Source organism: Pipistrellus kuhlii, unplaced genomic scaffold, assembly GCF_014108245.1.
Source record: "Pipistrellus kuhlii isolate mPipKuh1 unplaced genomic scaffold, mPipKuh1.p scaffold_m20_p_6, whole genome shotgun sequence".
In the NCBI taxonomy this organism is placed as follows: Eukaryota; Metazoa; Chordata; class Mammalia; order Chiroptera; family Vespertilionidae; genus Pipistrellus; species Pipistrellus kuhlii.
Window position 1 is genome coordinate 3,757,584 of NW_023425562.1, and position 27,372 is coordinate 3,784,955.

General features: G+C 53.0%; 1 protein-coding gene across 1 annotated transcript in view; it reads left to right on the forward strand.

Annotated features, from left to right (window-relative positions):
- Positions 1 to 4,466: 4,466 nt before the first annotated feature.
- JPH2 (junctophilin 2) overlaps positions 4,467 to 27,372 on the forward strand; it is a 62,418-nt gene continuing 39,512 nt past the window's right edge. Inside the window, exon 1 of the mRNA XM_036419024.2 lies at positions 4,467 to 5,578. Coding sequence (XP_036274917.1) covers positions 5,200 to 5,578 — 379 coding nt within the window. The 5' untranslated portion in view covers positions 4,467 to 5,199. The remainder of the gene's footprint in view (positions 5,579 to 27,372) is intronic.

Below are 27,372 nucleotides of genomic sequence, written 5' to 3' on the forward strand. Positions count from 1 at the left end.
ATGCAGAAGGCACAGGCATGGCATCCTGTTACCAAGGCGGGGAGGCAAGCATAGAATAAACAGGCTGGGTAAGATGCTGACCCATGCCAAATTACCTTTATGTTAGAAACGCAGGTGGAGCCATTTCATCAGCTGGAAGTTGAGTCTTAAACAAGAGAAGGGGGTGGGTAGGGACAGGTGAACAGCCAGAAGCAGTGACATAAGCAAGGGGGTGGGGCCAAGTGGTCAGCCAGAAAGGGGCCAGGTGGTCAGCCAGAAAGGGGTCGGGGCCAGGTCAACAGCTGGAAGTGGTCCGGTGGATGAGGCCCTGGGCCCCATAAATGAGGACGAGGGTCGCAAGTGGACACAAATGCCCCACCTCCCCGTCTCCAGACTGGATGCCAGCAAGAAGGTCCTGTCCTCCAGGAAGGGCCTTCCCCAGGAATGAGGCGAAAAACTGGCCCTCAGGGCCCGGCGACCAGTAAGTAACCCCGGAGGGGGCAGGATAGTGTTCCCAGAATGGAAAAGTGTTTTCTTGGGGGACTTACCACAGGTCTCCCCCCATTTCAAAGCCCAGAGACAGGGCGGTGAGGGTCGCAGGACACCCCCTTGTGAGATGCCCCATGGTGGGGGCGATGGGGGTTCCTCGGCTCACGGAGGCCATGGCTGTCTTGAAGCCGGGCTGGTCTCCCCGTGCTGTGGAGCTGGCCAGGAGCCTTGTCTGGGGAGATGAGGCTTCTTCAGCTGAGAATTCCGGTGTGTTTCCAGGTGCAGCCCTTTCTGTTCGGGACTTCCGGTTCCCTTCTCCCCAGGCTCCCAGGCTGCGGTGGCGCTTACGTTGAGAAGGAAACATAGGACACAAGCGACTCCCCCACCTGACAAAGAGCCGTGGAGCAAGCGAAGACCTGGGGAAAAGAGGAAGGAGACCGATGCTTTTTCCAACAGTTTACATTCACCCCAAGTTTCCGTGCATTCCAGTTGGTGGGAAGAACCTGGTTTTCCTAAGGAAAAGCTGTTTGAATGCACCTCTGGCCACAAGAGGTCTCCCTTTCCCTGAACCGCACTGGTTTCAGGGCAGGGCCAAAAAGTGGTGGTGGGATCCAGAAGTTCAACCTGTGAAAACCTGAGGAACAGAGTAAACCGGTGAATATAACAGAATCCGGGGCATGGGAAGGGAGTGGACTGACAATTCTCGGGGGGAAAGGAGTGTGGGGGGTGTGGGAAAAGACTAGCAAAGAATTTATTACTTAAACTTTTAAGAAGTCAAAGTGTCCCTTTAACAGTGACATAGTTTATCAGTTTGAAAAATGAGAAACCACAGGGTAATGCTGAGTAAACACATATTGGGAAGAGTAAGGAGTACTTCAATGTCAAAGTAAGTAATATTTAGGGAGTGGTCGCTTCCCGCTTTGGTGACTATTTCATTAAGCACAATAGTTTGAAAAGTAACATCAGGTGACGATAACATTAGTAATACCTAACGTTTATTGGTTGTGTCGTGTGTTCTAGGCCTTTTTAAACACAGTATTCAGTCATATAAGGTAGATACTGTTAGCCTTAATATTAATAACCCTTTGAGAAAGGCACTTTTACAGATGAAGAGAAATTACAGGCTTAGAGAAATTGTTGGCTCCATGTCTACAGCTTAGAATTTGAACAGATATCTCAGGCCACAATTGTTTACCCTCTGTGTGAGGTAGGACAAGGGTCTGCAGGTCTGGGCCATTCTTTTTTTTTTAATGCCAGATGGCAGAATTTTATGATTTTATTAACACACATACGATGTGCACACAACCTGTCTATCCACTCTCTTCGCTGCGCAGCCCTGCATTGGGACTGGTGGCTGAGGGCCCGCTGGGTGCTCTCCCGCAGTGGTGTGGCCGGTCTTTGGGGGACGCTGTGAGCAGTCTCAGCAGCACAGTGAGAGTCACTGCACATCGCAGCGCGTCAAGCTCCTTGGCGTTGTGGACCGGAAACTTCCAAAAGCCACTGGGCAGCACGTGCTCTGTGTTCCCGCTGCTCCCACAGCCATGCTGGGCTCAGGATGTGCCCTGGAACCGTCTGCGCACCCTGTTGTCAGTGCCTCTGGGTTCCCGCCAGGCCCGCTTCATGTTGGCGAATCGGTCTGACTGGTGCCGGGCGAACTCCTTGGTCCTCTTTTTGGCCATCTTGGGTTTCACGAGGGTCTGAGGGCAGCCAGGGTGCCACGTAAGAGATGGCTGCCACCTCTGTGGGCAGAGCCGTGGAAGAGAGCTGGGCCATTCTTAATAAATGCTGTTTCTTGCTTAATGTTAAAATGTCGTACAGTGTTTTGCAAATGTAACAGTAAACAGGATGAGCTGACAAGAACTCAAGAGGATGAAAGCAGCCAATTGCAAAGACAAAACAAAACAAAAAAACACACCCAAAAACAACAACAAAAAACTGTGTGTGCGCGCACACACACACACACACACACACACACAATAAAAAACAATATGAAAGTAACCAAATCGTGTGTCTGAGCGGTGGCTAACCCTCATTCCAGGAGACAGAGCTTTGGCTATAAATCCCCCGTCTTCTTCACTTGCTGCAAGTAAACAAAACTCCCTGGGACAGCCGTGCCTCATTTCTTCATAAAGTGCCGCAGGCAGCGAGCCCTTCGTTTGGTAACATACATAGCCCATGTTATGTCAGTAAATCCATGAACACTGGTATGGAAATGAAGAAACAGTTTGTTCATTTGACAACATGACAGCGGTAACCAGAAGCGAGAGTCAGATTTGTCTGATCTTTTAAAAAGAATTTAACTGTGCCAAAACCGGATTGGCTCAGTGGACAGAGCGTGGGCCTGCAGACTGGAAGGTCCCAGGTTCGATTCAGGTCAAGGGCATGTACCTTGGTTGTGGGCACATCCGCAGTAGGGGTGTGCAGGAGGCAGCTGATTGATGATTCTCTCTCATTGATGTTTCTAACTCTCTATCCTTCTCTCTTCCTCTCTGTAAAGCATCAATAAGATAGATTAAAAAAATAATAATTTAATTGTCCGCTCCCTCCCAGGACAATGGGATTCAGTAGCTGGGGGGTGAGGTCTGGAATCCGTGTTTTTAGGTTCTACTGGTGACTGCTGTGTGCAGGGCCCTCGGTAGGGAACCTGCAGGGGGCCGCCCGGGTGAGCAGTGGCTACACGTATGCAGGTGCACAGCCCTCTGGCCACGGCAGCCAGGCAGCCTTAGGACGGGGTGATGGTGATTTGCTCAGCGTTTCACTACAGAGGGCTCCAGTCTGAGATGTCCTTTCCCCGCCCCTTGAGAGCCGAGCTCGAAAGACACGTGGGGTTCTCCAGGGACTGAGGTGAGAAGTGGCAAAAGCAGAGCCCTCCGCGGACAGCCTTGAGGTGTTGTTCTCAGGGAGGTGTGAGCGCAGGCTGTCAGCCAGCCTGGCGGGCGGCGAGACAGGACCCAGATGACACGCACAGCCTCTATCTTCTGCTCTTCCTGTCAGCCTGGCCGACAGCCAGCGGCAGTGCGTGCAGAGGCTGGTGTTTCTACTGGGGAGGGGGAAACGTGGACACGGGGGGGCCCTTCAGGGCAGGGGGCTGCGAATGGTGACAGAGCCAAGACTTAAGAACTAGGAATCCGCTGGGAGGAAGGGGGAAAGCATTTTCTCTCCGTTTCTGAAACGAACAGAACTTCTGCAGTGATTTTAAGTGGCCCAAGCCATCCTGCAGTTTGGGCATGGTAAGTTTGAAATCAGATCATCGTGTGATGTTCCCAGGAACCTCCTGTGCTTGCTTTCTCAATGGTTTCTATCCTGCCCTCCCCCATCTCTCTCTCTCTCTCTCTCTCCTCCCACACCCCCTCACACACATGAGCTTCCTGCTCTTGGTGGCTGCCACCTTCCTCGCAGTCACTCTACTCCTGCTGACCCGGCTCAGCTGGGGTTCCCTGGCATTGGGCCCGGCTCCATGTCCCGGAGATTTACTACCTGCCCCTCTCCCTGGAGCTTGGGAGCCTGACCTGCCGGGAACGTGATGGATCTGGCTGCCCCGGCTCTCAGGACGCCAGAGCAGAAGAGCTGGGAAAGAGAATTTTAAAAAAGAAGATCACGATCCTTGAGCGTTTCTGAGATGAACTCCTTCCCGCACCACTGGCAGCTCTGTGCGGCAGAGCCGGAGGGCAGACAAGGCGGTGCCTGCCCTGCGGGAGAGCCAGAGGGAGTGGCCGGCCTTTGCACGGGGGTCCCCCCCGCCCCCGCACGGGGTCTCGGGGTCCCCAGGCCCAGGGAGCTCGGGCCTGTGCGTGAGCTCTGGGCTCGGACCTGCTGCACCTCCCGACGCCGCTCCAGACCCTCACGTCTCTGCGTCCAAAGCCCCTGTGGAGCCAGGCCCATTCCTTCCCCTGGCGTCACCGGATTCCTTTCTGGGGCTGCACTGGTGCGCAGCCCTGGGCGTGCTGAGTGCCAGCACGGCGTGTTCTGCCGCCTGCCTCCCTCCCCGCTATCCGCCGCTCCTCCCACGGGCCCAGGGGGACCAGGGGGCCGGGCTGGACGTGGCTCTTCCCGGGGGAGAGGAGCCCTCCGGGCGCCCGGCTGCCCACACTCTGCGCTCAGCCTCCCTTCCTCCCTCCAGCCGCCCCGGGTCTGAGCACCGGCCGTCTGACCGCCCCTCCCGCTGGGAAGGAGGCGGCCGGCCGGCCAGGGGGCTATTTTGGGAGCAGCTTCTGGGATCCGATGGCCTTGTTAGGGCAACACTGACCTCTCTGTCCCGGAGGAGGCAGGGCCGGCCGGGGGCGGGGCGGCCTCCAGGGAGCCACAGCCCGCACCCACCCCGGCTGGAGGAGAGAGAGGGGCCGGGCTGCAGGAATCCAGCTGCCGCCGAGGGGACTGCCCGCTCTGAGCCGGACCGGGGACCGGGGACCCCGCCACCCCACCCTGCCACTGGTGCTTCTTAAAGGGATCGCGGCGTCTCTCCCCTGGCTCCATGGCAGCCGGGCCCGGGATGCTCCGTGGAGGGCTTGCCTCTCTCCCTCCCGCGCCCTGCCCCGCGGGCAGCCTCCCCCTGGCTGCCTGAGGGCCCCAGGCATGGCCCCGGCCGGGCACCTGGTTCCTGGGCTCCCGCAGCCTCTGGCGGCAGCTGGCTTTCCCCCCGCCTGCCGGGGTGGGCGGTGGTGAGGGGCCCCGGCCCGGAGCCCGGAGCCGGACAAGCTGGAGGGCAGCCAGGCGGCCGGGGGCTGCGATGCGATGAGCGGCGGCCGCTTTGACTTTGACGATGGCGGGGCGTACTGCGGGGGCTGGGAGAACGGCAAGGCGCACGGCCACGGGCTGTGCACCGGCCCCAAGGGCCAGGGCGAGTACTCGGGCTCCTGGAACTTCGGCTTCGAGGTGGCCGGCGTGTACACCTGGCCCAGCGGCAACACCTTCGAGGGGTACTGGGCGCAGGGCAAGCGGCACGGGCTGGGCATAGAGTCCAAGGGGCGCTGGCTCTACAAGGGCGAGTGGACGCACGGCTTCAAGGGCCGCTACGGCACCCGGCAGAGCAGCAGCAGCGGCGCCAAGTACGAGGGCACCTGGAGCAACGGCCTGCAGGATGGCTACGGCACCGAGACCTACGCCGACGGAGGTGAGCGCCGGGCTGCGGCGGGGGTGGGCCAGGCCCTGAGGGGCGCTGGCATGGTGGGGGGCGCTGGCCTGGGTGAGGGGCGCTGGCATGGGTGAGGGGCGCTGGCATGGTGAGGGGCGCTGGCATGGTGGGGGGCGCTGGCCTGGGTGAGGGGCGCTGGCCTGGGTGCAGGAGCACGGGGGAGGGGGGGAGACGGAGGAGCAAGGGGCCCTGTGGCAGAAGCAGAGGGGCCAGGGCTTATCTATCCTGTGACCTCAGGCGAACCACTCTGCCTGTCCAGGACCCATTTGCTTGTTAGAAAGGGCTGCGGAGAAGACGGGACACACACCCAGCACACCCTCATCAGGAGGTGCCTGCCCCTGCCCACCTGCCAGGCTCCCCATCGGCCGTGGGACAGATGGTAGCTTGCACTCAAGGAGAATTGGGGTCCGGGCTCCACGTTGCCAAGAAGGTGACTTTCAAGGAGTAGTAGATCATGACGTATCCATTCATTCACCCGCCCGTCCATGCACGCATTCGTTTGTTCGGTGCCCATTTCTGCGGTGCCTCCTGCTGGCAAGCATGGTAAAGGGACATGCAAAGAGGAATGAGACACGGCCCAGGGCTTCAGAGACAGGCTGTAGACACACCATTACGCATAGGAACGTCCAGAGTGCAGTCAGAGAAGGATGCTTCTGAAGAGGGGACATTGGAGGGGATCTCGATGGGGAAATTGCGTTTGTGAGGGCGGGAGTGGGAGAGAGAAAAAAAAAATGAGCAAAAAGCTCAGAAGCAGGAGAGAGCTCGGTGGGTTCAGGGAATGGAGAGGAATTTTCTGTGGCAAAACAGCCCTGGGGGCTTGGCAGAATGGACACCATCACCTCCTCCACTGGCGTCACTTTGAACAGTGTCCTCATTCATAAAATGGGATACTTATTTTTAAATAAGTACTCAAAATGTGGTCGGTGGACAGGGAGCATCAGAAATAAATGCAAATTCAGTGGTCCCCCTCCACCTGCTCACTCAAAAGCAGAGGGTTCACCCAGACACCTATGTTAAGCCCATCCAGCAGTTTCTGCGCACGCTGAAGCTTAAGGAGCCCGCTTTGAAACAGGCGCTGGCAAACTTTCCACAGAAGGCCAAGCTGGCCTGCCGCCCGCTTTTGTGCCGTTTGGGAGCTGGCAGTCGTTTCACACGTTGAAATGCTTGGGAAAAGAAGTCAGAAGAACAAGACTGTCTGTGAAAACGATGCGAGCGTCCCTCCGGGACTTCCTCAACTCTGCCTCTTGGCCCCAGAGCCTGACAGACTGACTGTTCACCGGCAGGAGGAGCGTGCTGGCTCCGTGCAGGGTCCTTCCAGCCCAGGGCCACTCCCCGCCTCCCGCACTGCCCTGCGGGGAAGAGGCGCTGACACCGATAGCTCAGAGGGCGGCTCGTTGAAGAAAACACACGCACTTGGCGCCAGGGGAGGTGGGAGCGGGGCGGGAAGGGCACGGTCCGCCCAGGGTGCATGCGGAGCGCGGCCCCCAGGGCCGGATGAGCCGGATGGGCTGCCGGCGGGTGGCCGTCTGGCGAGGGTCCACCCTCGAAAGTGTCTGGCTGTTAGCGAGGTTTGTCCCTGGAGTGGCACGGCGCTGGCTGGCACCGGGCAGCGCTGAGGACAGGTCCTGGCACCGCACTTCCTCATTCTGTGTACCACGCTTCCCACGTCTGTGACCTTGAGCTGCTGCCGGGCTTCTGCCGTGCAGGGCGACGCGGTTCGCCGGGTGTCTGTGCCCGGCGCCGTGCTAAGCACCGGGGACACGCGGAGGGCAGGCCCCCATCTCTCTGGCTGGCAGACGGAGATAGCCCCGGATCGCCTGCCAGGCGCCCGTCACTGCTGCGAAGTGGTGCAGCACGGGGGCCAATGCTCCTTCTCTCCCCCTCTCAGACCGAGGCGTGTGTGCGCCAGAGGGACACAGATCTGGGGGAAGCTAGAGGCTGATCTCCTGATATATCTAAAGGGAGCCGGGGGGGGGGGGGAAGGGGAGAGAAGACTCATTTATCCATGCAGCCAATATCACAGAGCATCATCTAATGTCAGGCACCATTCCTCACGGGTTCCAGGGGCCGGGGCAGGGGACAAGCGAAGTCCTCAGGAAGTTTCCAGTCTCATGAAGACAGGAACAAACCGGAAAACAAACATACATCATTGCCAGAAGTTCCAAGTGTTTTGAGAGGAGAAAGAAGGGAGAGGGTGATGCTTTGGATGGGGCGGTCTGAGAAGCAGGGTAGAGAGTTCCAGAGTGAAGACTTCCGGCCGCGGGAAGGGCCTGGCAGGGGCCCGGAGGCGGGCCCGGGCGTGGGTGCCTGAGGAACAGCTGAGCGCCAGGGTGCGAGGGCCAGAGGGACCGAGGGGAGCGGGCGGGAGCGGCCGGGAGGCGCGGGCACGGGCCAGGTGGAGGCGGCTTTGCAGGGACCTGGGTATCGTCCGAGCTGCAGTCAGGTGACCCGAAGACCGTCCAGCCTCTTTCCCCAGAGGAGAGAGCCCCACTCCCCGGCAGCCTGGAGACCTCGCAGACCCTCTCCCCCAAGCCACACACGAGGTGCAGCTCTCCAAAGTTAGATGTGGCCGCTGCTCTGGAAAATCTCTTTAATCAACCTGTCAGCGGTTCCCGAGGGTTTGTTGAGGACCTGCCCTCTGCCCCGGGCTGGGTAGGGTATTGCCGGGCGGAATGCGGGCCATGGAGATCCTGCGGTGAGGAAGCTGGGAGTCGGGTAGCCCTGGGCTGTCACACATCCTGCTCCACCGCGATCTTTAGCCTCTCAGAGCCTTCGTTTCCTCGTCCATAAAGTGGGTTTATCCTAATCTCTGCTAAGGCTGCTCATGGGATAAGCGGGCACTCCGTAAATGGTAGCAGCTGCCCTGGCTGGTTTTCTCAGTGGTTAGAGCACATGTGTCCAACACAAGGCCCGCGGGCCAAATCCGTCCCGCCAGGCCTTGCAATGTGGCCCGCACCGCGCTGTCATCACTGCACTCCGCTGCGTTTCCATCACAATGACAGTTTATGACTGTTCAGTAAACCATTCGGCCCGCGATTTAGGCTGGATTTTAGATTTCGGCCCCTTCTCTGATTGAGTTCGACACCCCTAGGTTAGAGCCTCAGCCTGCAGACTGAAGGGTCCACGGGTTTGATTCCTGCTTAAGGACACATACCTCGGTTGCAGGCTCAATCCCCAGCCCAAGATCGGGGGGTGGTGGGAGGCAACTAATCAATGTGTCTCTTTCACATCGATGTTTCTCTCTCTCTCTCTCTCTCTCTCTCTCTCTCTCTCTCTCTCTCTCTTCCCCCTCCACTCTCTCTAAAAACAAATCAATGGAAAAAATATCCTCTGGTGAGGAACAATAAATAAATAAATAAACAAACAAATAAATAATTAAATGGTAGTTGCCATTATTAGTATTAGCTATCATTAATACATTCAATAAATGTGTATTTTTTATAAAAATATAATTTATTGATTTTTTACAGAGAGGAAGGGAGAGAGATAGAGAGCCAGAAACATTGATGAGAGAGAAACATGTATCAGCCGCCTCCCGCACACCCCCCACCAGGGATGTGCCCGCAACCAAGGTACATGCCCTTAACCGGAATCAAACCTGGGACCCCTCGTCTGCAGGCCGACGCTCCTCCACTGAGCCACACCGGTTTCGGCAATAAATGTGTAGTGAGTGCTTTTTGTCCAGCCAGCTCTACACTACACGGAGTACCCGCCGGAGACTGAGGGGGCCAGAGGCAGGCAGCTGGCCAGACAGGCCTTCAGGGCGGCGTCCCCGAGTAAGGGGCAAGCCAGGCTGCTAGGTGTGGGGTCAGCCCTGTGACCAGGCGGAGGACGAGGGCTCCAGGGGGAGAGAGAGGGTACAAAGCCGGGAGGTCCAAAGCTTGCTGTCCCGCTGGAGATGGAGCGGAAATGTGCGTCTCATCTGAAGTTCTGAGCCGTAGTGATCAGAGGGACCATGTGCCTATTTCTTCCACTCGCCACCTTCCCTGGCAGTCACATGTTATTGCTCTAAACCACAAAAACACGACAACAACAACAAAAACAGCACTCTTCTGAACTGGAGGCGCCAACCTGTTCGGGTAGACAGTGGGTCATGACCTGCATTTTTTTAAATGAAAGAATAGGATAGAATAGAAAATGTCACGTGTCTCATGCAGAATAAGATAAAGTACGGTTTCCTAAAATATCTGTTCAGCTGGAGATATACGTGTGTGTGTGTGTGTGTGTGTGTGTGTGTGTGTAAAAATGTCTACGTTTATGTGTGTATTATAATATCAGCTTTATTTCTCACTATTGATTACTTTTGTGTCACGGACAGAAAGTGTGAAAGTCACGGTGTTAAAGTGTGTCTGGCTGGAGGGGAGCCCTCCCGTTCTCCGATGGGAAGGGGAGGATGGTGCAGGCACAGGGGCTCCGGCCTCCTAGATCCGCTGTAAGCTTCTTGGCACCCCCCCCACACACACACCACACCACACACACCGCACACACACACACACACACACACACACACACCACACATACTTACACACAGACACACACACTACACACACACACTCACACACACACCACACACACACACACCACACCACACACACCGCACACATACACACACACCCCACACCACACACACACACACACACACACACACACACACTCACACACACACTCACACACACACACCCTATAGCCCTTCACTCCCCTGGCCATATATAGCCGCACTAAAAATAGCCGCTGATCTAAAACCCCAAAGCAAGCATGGCCCGGGCCTGGCTGTTCCCAGGGACCCACAGACTTCAGGACTGGAGGGCCTCAGGGAGCGATGCTTTCTGAGCTGTGGACCTGGGCCCCCAGCCGTGGCCTCAGAGGCCACAAATGCCCGAAAGCTGAGGCGAGCTGTACGCAGTGCATGACGTGTGCCTCCTCGCATGGACTGTCTGTGTTCCTCTGGAGGCTGATCCTCAGAAAGCCTCATTCTCAAAATAACCGGGGATCAAACAGGTCGTTCAACCAAGTTCCCCATCCATCGATCTCACTCAATAATCCCCTCCCCCAAGTGTGCAGTGGGGAAACCACCTTTTCCATAGGATGGTGATGATGATAATAGCTAACATTTGGCAGAAACCGGTTTGGCTCAGTGGATAGAGCGTCGGCCTGCTGACTGGAAGGTCCCAGGTTCGATTCCGGTCAAGGGCATGTACGTTGGTTGTGGGCACATGCCCAGTGGCGGTTGTGCAGGAGGCAGCTGATCGATGTTTCTCTCTCATCGATGTTTCTAACTTTCTATCCCTCTCCCTTCCCCTCTGTAAAAAAAAGTCAATAAAATATATTTTAAAAAATAATAATAGTTAACATTTGGGAAGTGCGCACAATGTGCAGGGTGCTGTTCTTGGCATGGGGCACACGTGTTACTTAAACTCTCGCAGCAACCTTCCAGGGAAGTGCTAATATCTCTCCTATTTGTCTTACCTTATTTTATGAGGAAAAGGTAAAAGAACTGGTTTAATTGACCAGGAAAAGAAACGACTAAGGAATGAGTTCATCTTTCGTATTAGATGAAAGGTTTTAATTTTTTCTTTTGTTTTATTTTTAGGTAATACCATTTGTTGAAAGAATTATATTTTCTCTGTTTCTTGTATTAAAAAAAAATTTTTTTTTTAATTCCCATTCTCTTACCCCTCTTTTTTGGCAACCATCAGCTTGCTCTCTATATCTACGGGCCTACTTCTGTTTTGTTTTGTTTATTCATTTTTTTAATGTTCCGCATATAAGTGCTGTCATACAGTATTTGTCTTTCTCTGACTTATTTCACTCAATACAGTGCTCTTAGAATCTATCCATGTTGTTGAAAATGGCAAGATTTCCTTTCGGTGGCTGGATAATATCCCATTGTATATACGCACCAATCTTCTTTATCCATCCGTTTATTTGTGGACATCTAGGCTGCTTCCACATCTTAACTACGACTAATAATGCTGCCATGAACTAGGGGTGCATATTAGTATTCTTTTCAAATGAGTATTTCTGTTTTCTTCATATCAATACCCAGAAGGGGAATTGCTGGAGTATGGCAGCTTTATTTCTGATTTTTTGAGGAATCTCCATACTGCTTTCTACAGCGACTGCATTACCCCCGTTTTATAGATGAGGAAACTTAGACACGGATTATTTTAAGTGTTCTCACTGACAGTCCTCTAGCTAACAAGAGGCAGAGGTAGAATTGGATAACACCTGATAATATTTCACAATGTAAGTATTTTAATGAATGATAATTGACTACAGAAAAGAATCAGGACTGCCAGTGTAAAATGAGAATGCGGGGCTCCTCTACCAAATCAGTAAGGACATCCGGTGGCGATAGCAGAGCACTGAACCACGTGCAGGGCCTCCTGAGCTCAGGGCCCTGTGCCGCTGCCCAGGGAACATGCGCGAAGCTCAGGCTCTGTGCTAAGACCTTCCACGCATTGTGTTACACAGGCTTCTTAACAACTCTCTCATTGACTACACTAGCGGTTTTGAGATGCTCATGATTGCAACCCACTGTGGGGTATGCACTTCATATTTTGATTCTATGCACATGCACAAGTGTAAAATGCGCATCATAAGATCATCCCTTTCTTGATGCAGTACAGTACTTGCTATTTTCTCTTTTCCTCGATCCTGTTGATAGAGAACTATTATGCTATTTTGTTGAGAGAACTAAACGATGCCCTGATATATGTAAAAGCACTTAGGACAGAGTTTGGCATCTGTTTAGCTCTTTTACGGTTATTACATGCTGGAAAAATTATATTTACCGGGATGTGTTTAACTATGACAACTGGGTCAAAAACCGAAGCTTCTATGTTCTAAATATGCTCAATTTTTCTCTCTTCCCCAAAGTGGGTAACTTCAACTCATTTTAGCCCAACTGACTCTGAGCATAGAAGCCAACTGGACTTGCCAGGATAAAGTCCTAAGCACTGATGCCTGGTGTCACATTATCTGGGCCTGTGATATATGTTCCTTGAATCAGCGTCCATATTTATTTATTTAATTGCTCCCCAAAGGAATATTTTTTTATTTATCTGTTTGTCCATCTTTATGCCAATATCACTCTGCCTTGGTTATTGGAGCCTTATAGCAAACTTTAAATCAGAGTAAATCCTCCAACTTTTCTCTTCTTGTTCAAGACAGTTTTTTTATTCTAGGTTATTTCCATTTCTATTTACATTTTAAAACCAGTTTGTAGAGTTCTATTACAAAATTTGCTTGGAATTTTATTAAAAATGCATTTGATCTATGCATCAGTTTGGAGAGCATGGATATCTTAACAGCAATGAGTCTTCCAGTCCATGGACATGGTATATATCCCTATTTATTCAGACCTTTAATTCACCCAGCAATGTTTTGTAGTTTTCAGTGTCTTGCACATCTTTTGTTAAATAGAATTAAGTACTTTTTATAATATAGTAAAAGGCATTTTAAGTTTCATTTTTCTAATTGTTCACTGCTAGGTTATAGGAACAATTATTTTTGTATATAGGCTTTGGATCCTTTTACCTTGCTAAATTAATTTCTTCATTCTAATAGGATTTTTGTTTTTTGACTTTCAGATTTTAGAAAAACATCTTTTAATAGAAAATTTCTTATTGCTATTAAACACCATGTGTAGAAGTCCTAAGAGAGTCTGATAGTACTAAAGGGAGCCACATGGTACTTACTACTAAGCACTTAAGGCTTAAGAGTAGCCAGATCTGAGTTCAAATCCCAGCCATGGCACTTCTTAATTCTGTGAACCTGGGGACATTGTGTAAACTTTCTGAGCTCCCATTTCCTTTTTCCCTGTTAAGGATGCCAAAATCCTTCTCAATGTATGACTGAAACAATGAAATGAGATGACACATAAAGAGAACTTAGCATCATGCTTATCACATAGGAATGCGGAGCCATATTCTCCTTTCTGTATTTCTGTGCACAATCCAAGGGGCGAACTAATTCAGGATGGCCTGTACCTCAGCTGTCCTTGCTTTGGAGAGAATAGTTCAGCACAAAAAATTAGCTTTGACTTTGGAGCAGTTAATAAGCCAAGACTTTGACTCACTTAGCCCTGCCCTGAGTCCTGCCAGTGCAGATGGGATCCAGGCCAGGCACGGCTTTATTTCGAATGTGGAATCAGCATAATGTAACCTCATCTTGAAAATCTCATGGCTCAGTTCACAGCCAGGGGTCAGCGTGACAGCCGGTTGAGTTGAGGTCATGCCAGCTCCCTGGCATTCTCTGGGACGGGGGGATGGGGAGAGAGCAGAGTGGACCCTCAGCAGGACAGGGAAGTGGACGCAGTCACCCTTCTTCTCTGCGGCCTTGTTTTCTGTGATGCATGTGTCCACTGGCCGAGGCTCTCCTCCAAGGCTGGTCTCCGGGGATTTGCTGAGTTCCCAGGGCCTGCTAATTCCGTGTCCCCACAGCTGTTCCCGGACCAGCCCTCGCGAAGCACCCTTGCAAAGAATGCAGAGTCTCATTCTCTGAGGTCCCGGGCGGAGGGTGGAGGGCGGGGGTGGGGCTGGCTTCCTGCCGTAGACCGGAGCCTTGTCCTGTTGTCTCCCAGCCTTCCTAAGCAGGTGAGCAGTTAGGCCTGGTCCTGGGCACAGCCTCCAGGGCCCTCCTCGCTCCTGTGTACCTGGGAGTTGGCAGATCTAGACCTCGCTGACAGAACCGGCAGAGCGATCCAGGGGCAGCGAGAACTCCACACCCCCCCTCCTGCCCTTCGGGTAGTGAGCACCTTGAGCCTGAAAGTATTCAAGCACATGCTGCTGATGGCTCAGAGCGGGGGCACTCACTGAGGCCTGCAGGAAACGCTGTTTGGCATGCACAATAGTTTCTTTTATTTTTATTTTAAAAAATATAGTTTATTGATTTTTTTACAGAGAGGAAGGTAGAGGGATAAAGAGTAGAAACATCGATGAGAGAGAAACATCGATCAGCTGCCTCCTGCACACCCCCTACTGGGGAAGCACCTGCAACCAAGGCACATGCCCTTGACCAGAATTGAACCTGGGACCTTTCAGTCCGCAGGCTGACACTCCATCCACTGAGCCAAACCGGCCTCGGCATATTCCTTTTATTTTTTAACGACATTAGAATTAGAAACCTTGATGGATACCATCTTCACAAAGTGATCAAATCTCACAGCATCAATGACAAGAGAACCTGACAATAGGGCCCTGGATGAAATGCATAGAAAAGGACGGACATCACCCACATCCCCTCCTGCCGGGAAGAGGAGGGGGGCAGGTCCTGCGGGACCTGCAGGCCACCGTGAGCACCTGGCTTCCACTCTGAGGAAAGTGGGGGCTCTGAGGGTGACATGATCTGACTTGGTTTAAAGGAATTCCTTTGGCTACTGTTTGTTTGTTTATTTTTAATGTTTTTTATTGATTTCAGAGAGGAAGGGAGAGGGAGAGAGAGAGAGAGAAACATCAATGATGAGAGAGAATCATGGACCAGCTGCCTACTGCACGCCCCGCACTGGGCCTGTGCCCTGACCAAGAACTGAACTGTGACCTCCTGGTTCCATAGGTTGATACTTAACCACTGAGCCATGCTGGCTGGGCTTGGCTACTGTTTTGAGACTGCTTGGGGGAGAGGAGGTGGTGTGGAAAGGGACTTGTTAGTGAGTTTATGCAATAAGACGGATGGGAAGCAACAGTGGCTTGGACCCCAATCCCACACAGCAAGGGCAGAGAGCAGTGGCTGAACTCTGGATGCACTTTGGAGGTAGGGCCCATAGGCTTTGCTGATCGATTGGATGGGGAGCAAGAGGAAGAAAAGCCAAGGATGGATCCATGGCTTTGGCCTCAGCCACAGAAGGACTGTGTGGCCCTGAACTGAGGTAGGACAAGGGTTCGAAGAGGGAGGGTCAGGATCTCAGTGTTGGACACCGCGGATGGCAGATGCCACGGGGACATGCCATGGGGACATGCGGGCTGTGGGGAGGACTGAACACAGGGGCCTGAATGACCACTGGGGGGCCTCCTTCTGAACCAAGACATGCTCCCCTCCATACCTTGTGCTTCTTCCCTCCACAGACACAATTATTTCCGGTTTCCAAGGCCCACAGGTCGCTGCGCTGACCCAGTGCCTGGCAAAGGGGCTTCACCCAGGGCACAAGCTTCCAGGCGGTCAGCATCCAGGCGCTGTCACCTGGTTAATCCCCCGCTCCTTGTGCACGCCGTGAGGCGTCATCCGGGCAGCAGCCTCTGGACGCGGGCTGGGGGGTGGGGCGGAGAGGGTTGGAGCCCTGCAGGCTGCAGGGACTTGACATGCATCCCTGCAACCTGACGCTGCTCCTGGAGCGGGTGACATTTGTCATCAGCTCCTCCACACGAGGCCTTCTAGTGGCGACCCTGGGACACCGGAGACCAGGCGCTTTGATGGGCGGCAGCATTTGGGAGCCAGGGGAAGGGACTCGGTGCCACCTCGCAAGCCAGCTAAAGCGCTCTGTGGAGGCAGAGCCGACAGGCTTTGCTGATGGATTGGACCGGGAGCAAGAGGAAGAGGAGTGAAGCATGGCTTCCTGGCTTTGGCCTGGGCCACGGACGGACAGTGCTGCCATGAACTGAGACAGGATGAGGGTTCGAATAGGGAAGGCCAGGAGCCCAGCGTTGGGCACAGACGCCTGTTGGACATGCTGGGCTTCGGGACTGTTAGGGGGAAACAGCTCCGTCTAAATGCTCACCCGCAGGGACCAGTCAGCTCACTCACACACCACACTGTGGAGTACAACCCAGCTCACTCACACACCAGGCTGTGAGTACAACCCAGCTCACTCACACACCAGGCTGTGAGTACAACCCAGCTCACTCACACACCACGCTGTGGGTACAACCCAGCTCACTCACACACCACCCTGTGGGTACAACCCAGCTCACTCACACACCACGCTGTGGGTACAACCCAGCTCACTCACACACCACGCTGTGAGTACAACCCAGCTCACTCACACACCACCCTGTGGGTACAACCCAGCTCACTCACACACCACGCTGTGGGTACAACCCAGCTCACTCACACACCACGCTGTGGGTACAACCCAGCTCACTCACACACCAGGCTGTGGGTACAACCCAGCTCACTCACACACCAGGCTGTGGGTACAATCCAGCTCACTCACACACCAGGCTGTGGGTACAATCCAGCTCACACACACACCACACTGTGGAGTACAACCCAGCTCACTCACACACCACGCTGTGAGTACAACCCAGCTCACTCACACACCACACTGTGGAGTACAACCCAGCTCACTCACACACCACGCTGTGAGTACAACCCAGCTCACTCACACACCAGGCTGTGAGTACAATCCAGCTCACTCACACACCACGCTGTGAGTACAACCCAGCTCACTCACACACCAGGCTGTGGGTACAACCCAGCTCACTCACACACCAGGCTGTGGAGTACAATCCAGCTCACTCACACACCAGGCTGTGGGTACAACCCAGCTCACTCACACACCAGGCTGTGGAGTACAACCCAGCTCACTCACACACCACACTGTGGGTACAACCCAGCTCACACACACACCACGCTGTGGGTACAACCCAGCTCACTCACACACCAGGCTGTGGGTACAACCCAGCTCACTCACACACCAGGCTGTGGGTACAATCCAGCTCACTCACACACCAGGCTGTGGGTACAATCCAGCTCACACACACACCACACTGTGGAGTACAACCCAGCTCACTCACACACCACGCTGTGAGTACAACCCAGCTCACTCACACACCACACTGTGGAGTACAACCCAGCTCACTCACACACCACGCTGTGAGTACAACCCAGCTCACTCACACACCACGCTGTGAGTACAACCCAGCTCACTCACACACCAGGCTGTGGGTACAATCCAGCTCACTCACACACCACACTGTGGGTACAACCCAGCTCACTCACACACCAGGCTGTGAGTACAACCCAGCTCACTCACACACCAGGCTGTGAGTACAATCCAGCTCACTCACACACCACACTGTGGGTACAACCCAGCTCACTCACACACCACGCTGTGAGTACAACCCAGCTCACACACACACCACGCTGTGGGTACAACCCAGCTCACTCACACACCAGGCTGTGGGTACAACCCAGCTCACTCACACACCAGGCTGTGGAGTACAATCCAGCTCACTCACACACCAGGCTGTGGGTACAACCCAGCTCACTCACACACCAGGCTGTGGAGTACAACCCAGCTCACTCACACACCACACTGTGGGTACAACCCAGCTCACTCACACATCAGGCTGTGGGTACAACCCAGCTCACTCACACACCAGGCTGTGGGTACAACCCAGCTCACTCACACACCAGGCTGTGAGTACAACCCAGCTCACTCACACACCACGCTGTGAGTACAACCCAGCTCACTCACACACCAGGCTGTGGGTACAATCCAGCTCACTCACACACCACACTGTGAGTACAACCCAGCTCACTCACACACCACACTGTGGAGTACAACCCAGCTCACTCACACACCACGCTGTGGGTACAACCCAGCTCACTCACACACCAGGCTGTGAGTACAACCCAGCTCACTCACACACCAGGCTGTGAGTACAATCCAGCTCACTCACACACCAGGCTGTGAGTACAACCCAGCTCACACACACACCACGCTGTGGGTACAACCCAGCTCACTCACACACCAGGCTGTGGGTACAACCCAGCTCACTCACACACCAGGCTGTGGAGTACAATCCAGCTCACTCACACACCAGGCTGTGGGTACAACCCAGCTCACTCACACACCAGGCTGTGGAGTACAACCCAGCTCACTCACACACCACACTGTGGGTACAACCCAGCTCACTCACACATCAGGCTGTGGGTACAACCCAGCTCACTCACACACCAGGCTGTGGGTACAACCCAGCTCACTCACACACCAGGCTGTGAGTACAACCCAGCTCACTCACACACCACGCTGTGAGTACAACCCAGCTCACTCACACACCAGGCTGTGGGTACAATCCAGCTCACTCACACACCACACTGTGGAGTACAACCCAGCTCACTCACACACCACGCTGTGGGTACAACCCAGCTCACTCACACACCAGGCTGTGAGTACAACCCAGCTCACTCACACACCACGCTGTGAGTACAACCCAGCTCACTCACACACCACGCTGTGAGTACAACCCAGCTCACTCACACATCAGGCTGTGGGTACAATCCAGCTCACTCACACACCAGGCTGTGGGTACAATCCAGCTCACTCACACACCAGGCTGTGGGTACAACCCAGCTCACTCACACACCACGCTGTGAGTACAATCCAGTGAGAAGACCAAGGTGGACCACCTTCACCCTAAAAAAGAATGTAAGACATTTAAAGTGAACAAGAACCATTCAGCAGGTGTTTACTGAGTGCCTAGCATGTGCTAGGTAGTGTTCTCCGTGGCAGGGGTAGTGGCAGAGTGGGGAACAGCTAACCATTTAGTCTATTTGTCATTTGTATAGGCTTGTAAATGAGAGGGGGAGAAGCCCAGAAGGACCTAAATTCTTAACAGCGATTATCCCTGGAGAAATGATATGTTATTTTTGGTGTTTCTCTATTGTTAGAATCTTATGCAAAAAGCATATATGACTTATATAATTTTAAAAAGTGTCTTTCCTCCCAACATATAAATAACATTTATATACAGACCTTCAGGGTATAACAAGCATTTAGGGGCTCTAAGCAGAATTCTCTAGAATCTAGGCTCAGATCCCATAAGATTGCCCTTCGTTCTTCTCTCCACTGTGGGACTCGGCTCTTCCAAGCAAGGACGATGGAAGAGCAGTCAGGGCAGATCTGTTCTGTAGTCCCAGCTGAGCCGGGCTGTGTGGTCTTGGAAAAGTCCCTCGAAACCTCTGTACCCTAGCTTCTTCCTCTGTAGAATGAGAGGCTGAACTCCACTTACTTCTAAGGGTAAGTGGATTTTCTTTCGCATGTAACACCAGCTCACTGACTGTGTCTGCCTGGAGGTGTGTTGAGGGCAGACAGCACGACCACATTAGGAAGGTCCAAATTTTTTTTTTTAAATTTTTCTTTATTGATTAAGATATCCCATATTTGTCCTCAACCCCCCATTCCAATCCCCCAGCCCCCGCACTCATGCCCCCACCCCCTTATTGTCCTTGACCACTGGTTAAGCTCCTATGTGTGCACACAGGTCCTTGGTTGATCTCTCCCTTTTATCCACACCCTCCATTTGCGGTCCAACAGTCTGACCCATGGCTCCTTCTCTCTGGGTCTGTTCTTGTTCCTCAGTCTATGTTGTTCACCATTTCCCCCAGATGAGTGAGATCATGTCCTACTGGAAATTTATAAGAATGAAAAATGTGACAAGCAATAACCGTTATTCTGAAATGGAAGGTCCAGCACTGAGATCAAGTAGCGACGTCTGTTGTGGACAGAGCATGGGGAAGAGGTGGCCCAGGTGGCAGATTACGTATTGCCTTGGACTAGATGGTCTCCAAGGCCCACTTCAGCAGTGACCTTGGGATGGAGACGGCCTCACTTCCTGCCAGGCTGAGGTTGTGTGTGAACATGCTGCCTGTTTGCAGATGTCAGGAACATGACAGTCTGTTAGACACAAGTGCTGGCGCCAGCTCCTACAAGCTTCGCTGTTAAATTTGCAAGACTCGGGCAAGTTGGCTGTTCAGCTGGTGGTAGCTTGACCGGCAATAATGGGAATATTGCTGTGCTGGAAACTGGCTAAGGGTTGTTTATTTATTTTTCCCAAAGAGCTGTCTTACCAGTGTACCACTGGACATTATGCTACTATGAAATGCCCTTTTTTTTCTCCTTCCCACCCAGATTTAGGGCGTCCAGCCATCCCCAATCGGTTGCCTTGGCACTATCCTGCTTTTATACGGAAAGTCTCACCCTGGGGGGACAGCTCAGTCTCAGGCAAGGTGGGATGACTGTCACCCTGCAGTTCTTCCCCACGGAGGGAAGACAGCCAGCCTTTTAGAGCCGGAGACAGTGCTGGATGCACTGCTCACAGCCGCCCGCGGCGTGGGCCTGCCAGGCCTCCTTGGCCACGCAGAGAAACGGACAGGGGTTTACCGGGCGCCGGGAGAGCCACACTGTGCCAGGCAAACGGCACACCCTGGGCAAAGCCATGGAGGGAGGATGGAGGCTGCTGTGTTTAAGAAGAAGCTGGGGCACAGAGACTGAGGAGGAAAGCGGGTGGATGAGGGTGGAAAGGCGGCAGGGCCCAGCGTCCGGGTGAGGAGTGTGACCTCATCTTTACATAGACGGTGTAAGACACCCTCAGAGCCCCTCAAGACCAGGGTCCTTGTTCCCTCAGAGGCTGATGGCCCATCGCTGGACTTTGCCCGCTGTCACAGAGCGGTGCCTGCCAAAACCGGTTTGGCTCAGTGGATAGAGCGTCGGCCTGCGGACTGAAAGGTCCCAGGTTCGATTCCGGTCAAGGGCATGTACCTTGGTTGCGGGCACATCCCCAGTAGGAGGTGTGCAAGAGGCAGCTGATCGATGATTCTCTCTCATCGATGTTTCTCTCTATCCCTCTCCCTTCCTCTCTGTAAGAAAATCAATAAAATATATTAAAAAAAAAGAAAAAAGAAAAAAAAAAAGAGCGGTGCCTCGCTCTGGGGAAACCCATAGCCGGAGACTGGTTGATGCCAGAATGCAAAGGCCCAGCCTTCTGGCTCTCATTTTGGACAGCTCTGAAGGGCCAGGGCCAGAGAGCCTCATGGGACCAGCTGACGCCTTGGTAGCCACTGTCCAAGTTCTCCGGCCGTGGCCTCCTGCTTCCTTCCTTAAAGGTGTTTGACCTGAGGCGCTCACGCAGAATCGCGCCCACTCCAGCTCAGTCTCAGCATGTGTGCTCCTGCTGGAGGCCCTGGGCCAGCTGCTGCAGGGCTGTAAGGGGGTAACCAGGTTAGATCCGCATCTTACAAAGGCGATGAGGCTGGTGGAGGGAAGGGTGGGTTGGATTAGGCACCAGGAAAGGCAGGAGACCAGGGAAGACGCTACTGTAATCAACCAGGGAGGGCTGGCGAGGCCTGGACTAGATGGATGTGGGGAATAAAGAGAAATGGGGGGGATTAAAGGGATATTTACAATCGGGTCTATCTGCTTCCGAAGCCCAGGCCACTGCCATGATTCTTTGCTGCCCCCAAATATGTCCCAGGCTTGACTTGCTTTCTCTGGGATGCTGGGTTCCATGGCCTTTATCAAGGTGGATTGGAGCCAAGCTCGGAGAGGCCCTCTAACCTCAGAGGATCTGTGAGGTGACTGTGGCAAGGGCAGGATGTTCACCACCATGTGCATTCCTGGTTCACCTGGTCTGATTTGGTTGTGCTTGGACAGGAGCCACTGACCCTTGAACCCTCGGTGTTCACCCGCCATTGTGAACCCAGGTGACATCTGCAGATGCTCCCAGGGTCCTGCCCAGTGGTCTTGTGCTCACACCTGAGACAGTGAAGGACCAGGATGGCTATGAGACGAAACAGGCGAGATACAGACACGATGGTTGCCACAAGAAGTAAGAAATGATGAATGTCTGAAGTGAGGAGCCCTTGGTGGGAGAAGGTGGCCTGGGAGGTATCCTAAGGGAGGTGGCTTTGAAACTGGGCTTTGGCAGATTTGGGAAGACAAAGATGAAAAGGTAGATGGGGTTGAGGCCAGGAAGACCCTGGGCTGTCAGGTAAGGGCTTCAGAGGCCGCGGAGACCCCTGGAGGAGGGCTCGTCCTGATTCCTTCCTCTCCATCTCCGTTCGGCCCTCCAGGGACACTGGCCCTGGACCTCAGACAGTTTTCTAGAAATAGGCGGGTGTCTCTGGCCAGAAGGGGCGGTGTTCTGTGTCCATTCTCTCTTTGGAGGCAGAGTCCCTGGACTGGCCAGGCCTCTCCTCTCCGCCTCAGAGTGAGCCCTGGGTTTCCTAGTCTTCCCTCGGGCTTCCAAAGCGGCCGTGCTTCCTTCGGAGCCGAGGTTTGGCTTGCCAGGGATGTTCTCAGCTTTGCAGCGGTGCAGGGGCGGGCACCAGCCACGTCCCTTGTCTGAGACCACCACCCACTGCCATACTCAGGTGATCATGAGCAAGTCATTTCAACTCTCAGTTCCAATGTTCCCAACTCTAAAATCCTAACCTGTATCTGTTAGCATGTACAGGGTGGACAGACGTAGGGTTACAGTTGTGAATACATGAAATGGGTTATTCTTCTATTATTGATTAATTATTGCATTACTTTCCATACAAACTATAAACCTACTTTTGCTCACTCCTGTATATATATTTTTTGGCTTGCAGGCAGCAAAAAGCTAACTCTAAAAGACTTAAAACCATCACTTCCCATAGAAATATAATATATGTAGGCTATGTATGTAATTTTAAATTTTCTAATAGCCAGATTAAAAAAAGGTAACATTAATTTCGATAACATATTTTATTTAATGATATCCAAAATATCATCATTGTTAAATATTATCATTATAACATATAAGTCTTAGTGAGATATTTTACATTCTTGTTTGTACTGATTCTTTGAAATTCAGTGCTCAGTAAACACATGTGTCTAGTGACTACCATGATGGATAACGCAAAGTTAACCACTAAGGATATTGATGATCTCACATGAACAGGAATCCAGAGGTAGAGGTCAATGGGAGCTCAACAGCATAAACAAGGACTCAGGCTCTGCCAGTACAGTGTCACTGCTGCTCTCAGCTACCTCCCGTCATGGCCCCGAATGGCTGCCACTGCTCTGGGGTCTTCACACACAACATCCGGCAGCAGAAAAGGGCATGTTTCCCTATATATTTGTCTTTTTAAAAAATATATATTTTATTTTATTTTTTTACAGAGAGGAAGGGAGATAGTTAGAAACATTGATGAGAGAGAAACACTGACCAGCCTCCTCCTGCACATCCCCTACTGGGGATGTGCCTGCAACCAAGGACTCGAACCTGGGACCTTTTAGTCTGTAGGCCGACGCTCTATCCACTGAGCCAAACCAGTCTTGGCTATATTTGTCTTTATAAGACCTCCTTCCTGTCTCTACCCATCCTGCCAACGTTCCCTCAGGTTTCAACGCGATTTCATCGCATGGTTATATCTGATTCAATCGCTGGCAAGGTGGATAGGCCTAAATGTCTGATCAGAGCAACTGGGATTTACCCTGGGTTGGGGACCTTTATTGGAGTCCCGTGGAGGAGGACAGGAGCCTGGAGCAGCGTGGAGGGTCTATCAGCAGAGAGGAGGAGAGCTGCAGGTGGGTCACTCACAGTATTGGCACGATACCTGCTCCCCTGTCCTCCCCAGGTTGAGCTGATGGAGTTTCTCACTACCTGGCATCGACCATATCCAGTTTCTGCTGGTTTCCTTAGAGTGGAGTGAGAAGTTAAAGGCACTTGCTGAACAATCTCGGTGTAGGAAATGTCTAGATTTTTACAATTTCACTCCCAATCTTTTATAATTATTGGTACTGAATTTGAGGGCAATTTTTTTAGGGACTGTCCTTCATGGACACCTAGAAGCATTCAGTTTGTTCTCAGAGAAATAAAACCCTTTTTAAAAGTTCTAAACATGTTGGCTTAGAGGTAACTATCAGTAAATCACGTAACTTCTGTAATGAGCACAGCTGACTCGGGAACACGCAACTCCACGTGGTCTCAGAAGTGTGCGGGCCATTAGAACACGGCCTGCCTGCCGCACGCCGGGGCCAAGGGCACCCGTCAGCAGGTCTCGCAGAGGGAATGGAGCACGCTGGCTAATTGGAGGTGAGCGGAGAGGTTTCACAGCTCTGCTCCCGGGGGCATGTTAGAACCACTTACGGTGCTTTCATTTATTTATTTATTTATTTAAAAAAAATATATTTTATTGATTTTTTACAGAGAGGAAGAGAGAGGGATAGAGAGTTAGAAACATCGATGAGAGAGAATCATTGATCAGCTGCTTCCTGCACACCCCCCTCCCCCTACTGGGGATGTGCCGGCAACCAAGGTACATGCCCCTGACCGGAATCGAACCTGGGATCTTTCAGTCTGCAGGCCGACGCTCTATCCACTGAGCAAACCGGTTTCGCACTTACGGTGCTTTTAAAAACTCCAGTGGTCACATCAATAAACCATCATCCCTGGCTTGGCGAGTGGGTCTTGCACTGGAGATGTGGCTTCCAGAAGCTTCTCTGTAATGTACGTGTTTAGGGGATGTGCAGGCAGGTCTCCCTGATGAATAAACCCCCACATTTCCTTCTCTCTTTGCCAGGGGTGTGCCCAAACCAGCAAAAGCTGGGCCTTTCCGGGCCCGAGGCAGCTTTCTTACAAACAGGCAGACCGAGGCAAAAATGGGGGCTGGGCTCATTCCCTCCCTCTGATTCCTCTCGTCCTCCCTGGGTCTTTTTCCTCTTTCCAGTTAATCCTTCCTGGGCCAGCATTTCCGAGCAACGACTCTGACCGGTCAAAAAGCTAGCCTTTCGTCTTGGCCGGTGTGACTCAGTGGATTGGGCATCATCCAGTGCACCGAAAGGTCACTGGTTCCGTTCCCAGCTTGGGCACATGTCCAGGTTACGGGCTGGTAGGGAGCATGCAGGAGGCAGCCTGTTGCTGCTTCGCTCTCACATTGTTTCTCTCTCCCCTACTCCCTCCACCTCTCTGAAATCAATTTAAAAATCAATAAAAATATTCCTTAAAAAGCTAGCCTTTATGGAGCATTTCCCTGGTCCTAGCTGCCTCCCATGTAGTTCAATTAATCTTTGATCAACCAACCCTCCAAATTCCATGGCCAAGTCCCAGCCCAGCATCTCTCCGGACCACTGCCGTGGCTGCCTAACATTTATTTCTATGCTGGTTGATTAAACGTAGTCCACCCCTGGCACTAGACGCCAAGCCCCTGAAGGCAGGGACCATGTCAACTTGTTTACTGCTGTAGCCCCAGCACCAAGACTGCAGTATCCACAGCAAACCGTTGTTGAATTCAAAGGAATAAATAGAGGTAGGTGTCATTCCCTCCAATTTAGGATAAAACAAGGCTCAGCGGGTTTAACTCAATTATGCCCATTTTAAAACTATCCCGTGTCAGAGTAAAGGTTAAAACTCGGGTCGTTCTCCACTAAGCCTGCAGAGCGAAGGCGACACGCAGGTTTTATTACATGTAGGAGCCTGGTCTGAGGGGCTGGACGGTATGTACCACGGTTATGGCCCTCACTAACCTTTTGTAAGTGTCCCTGTGACTCCCAGAGTTTGAGCTGCTGAGCCTCAAGCCCTGAACAAGGGTGGCAGTCACTGCCAATCGCTACTGAGCATATGCCAGGTGCTGAGTCTGGAGGAGAGGAAGCTGAGGTCTCTGCCCCTGAGAGAACATAGAGTGACAATCAGGAGGGAGACAGACTCCTCAGGTGCTGACTGAGAGCACCTGGGAATGGTGCTAGATTCTGGGATCACAGCAGGACTGCTTAGACAAGGCTCGCTCTCCCCCCTCCCCTCCCCCGAAGCCAAAGTTCGGTAGGAAAGGCTTAAGGTGAACAAGTGATCAACCTAAGTCTCTAACTGCAACTGGGGAAAGTGCCAGGAAGAAGCACAGGGTGACACGACAGTGCGTGGCAGTGCTCAGGGAGCAGAGTTCCAGCAATCTTCCTGGGTGAAATCATACTTAAGCACGGCTCGAAATACCGGCAGAGCTGGCCAGGGGAGGAGGGAGGCGAAGGGCACGCCGAGGAGAGGGAGGAAAGCATGTGCAAAGGCCCTGAGGCAGGAAGGTGCGTGTGACCAGAGAGCCGTTGGAGATGAGTCAGGACTGGTGGGCAGCCGCAGCCCATGCCTGGCCTCACAGGCTGCCCAGAATCTCGCTCCTTCCCTTGAGGGCAGTGGGAAAGCCTGCAGTTTACAAGGCCAAGTGCGGGGCCAGCCCGATGGGGATCAGGAGGCCCTCCCTTCCTCAGAGGGCCCCCATCATCCGGAAAACTGTGCAGGGTCCCCCTTCTCTCCCTCTTCCGATGCATCCTCTCGTCCCCCAGCGGGCACCCTCCTGTCTTAGAGAGAGTCAGCCTGGATGGCCCCAGCACTTGGCTTCTCCCATCCCAGAGCGCCGTCCCTCCCTCCCTCCCAGCCTGCCCCGGGTGTCGGTGCCTCTGGACACTGGCTGGTAAGCTTCCTAATATAGCCGCCGTTTCCTCAAGGGGAGGCAGAGCCGCTCTTCTGTCCCAATCTGAGTTTCTCCCGGCTTAAAGGGGCCGTGTCCGCCCATCTCGTGCCGAGTTTAAGCGAAAGTTTGAACGTCACAAACTTGCCCAACCCAGAGATTAGATGTCTTCTCTCTTTCCCCCAGTCCACCACCTTCTCTGCTCTGTTCTGTTTACTCTTCCTTCTCCCCACGCCCCCACCCCTTTCTTCTGAGACAAATGCACACGGCTGGACATGGATGTGAGTTTTGGTTCTGGTGCTTTCATTGGCTGTGTCATCTTGGGGAAGTCTTATAGGAATCATTAATTACCTCTGCAGTCATCTTCACAGAGCTCTGTTCGGATGGACAGAGCAGAGAGGAGAGAATAAAGAGTTATCGAAGGCATGCTGTTCATTATTCAACCAATATCCATCGAGTGCCCATTTGGTACTGTCCCACACACTGAGGACGAAAAAGAACGAGTCCGTGTCTCACATCCCCCTGTGGCCGGTCATGGAAGGGAGGGGAGCCCCGATGTCCCTCTTCCCTCGGGCTACTCCTGCCCACTGGACAGAGGGGCTGCAGGCACCGGGGTCCCTCTCCAACAGGTC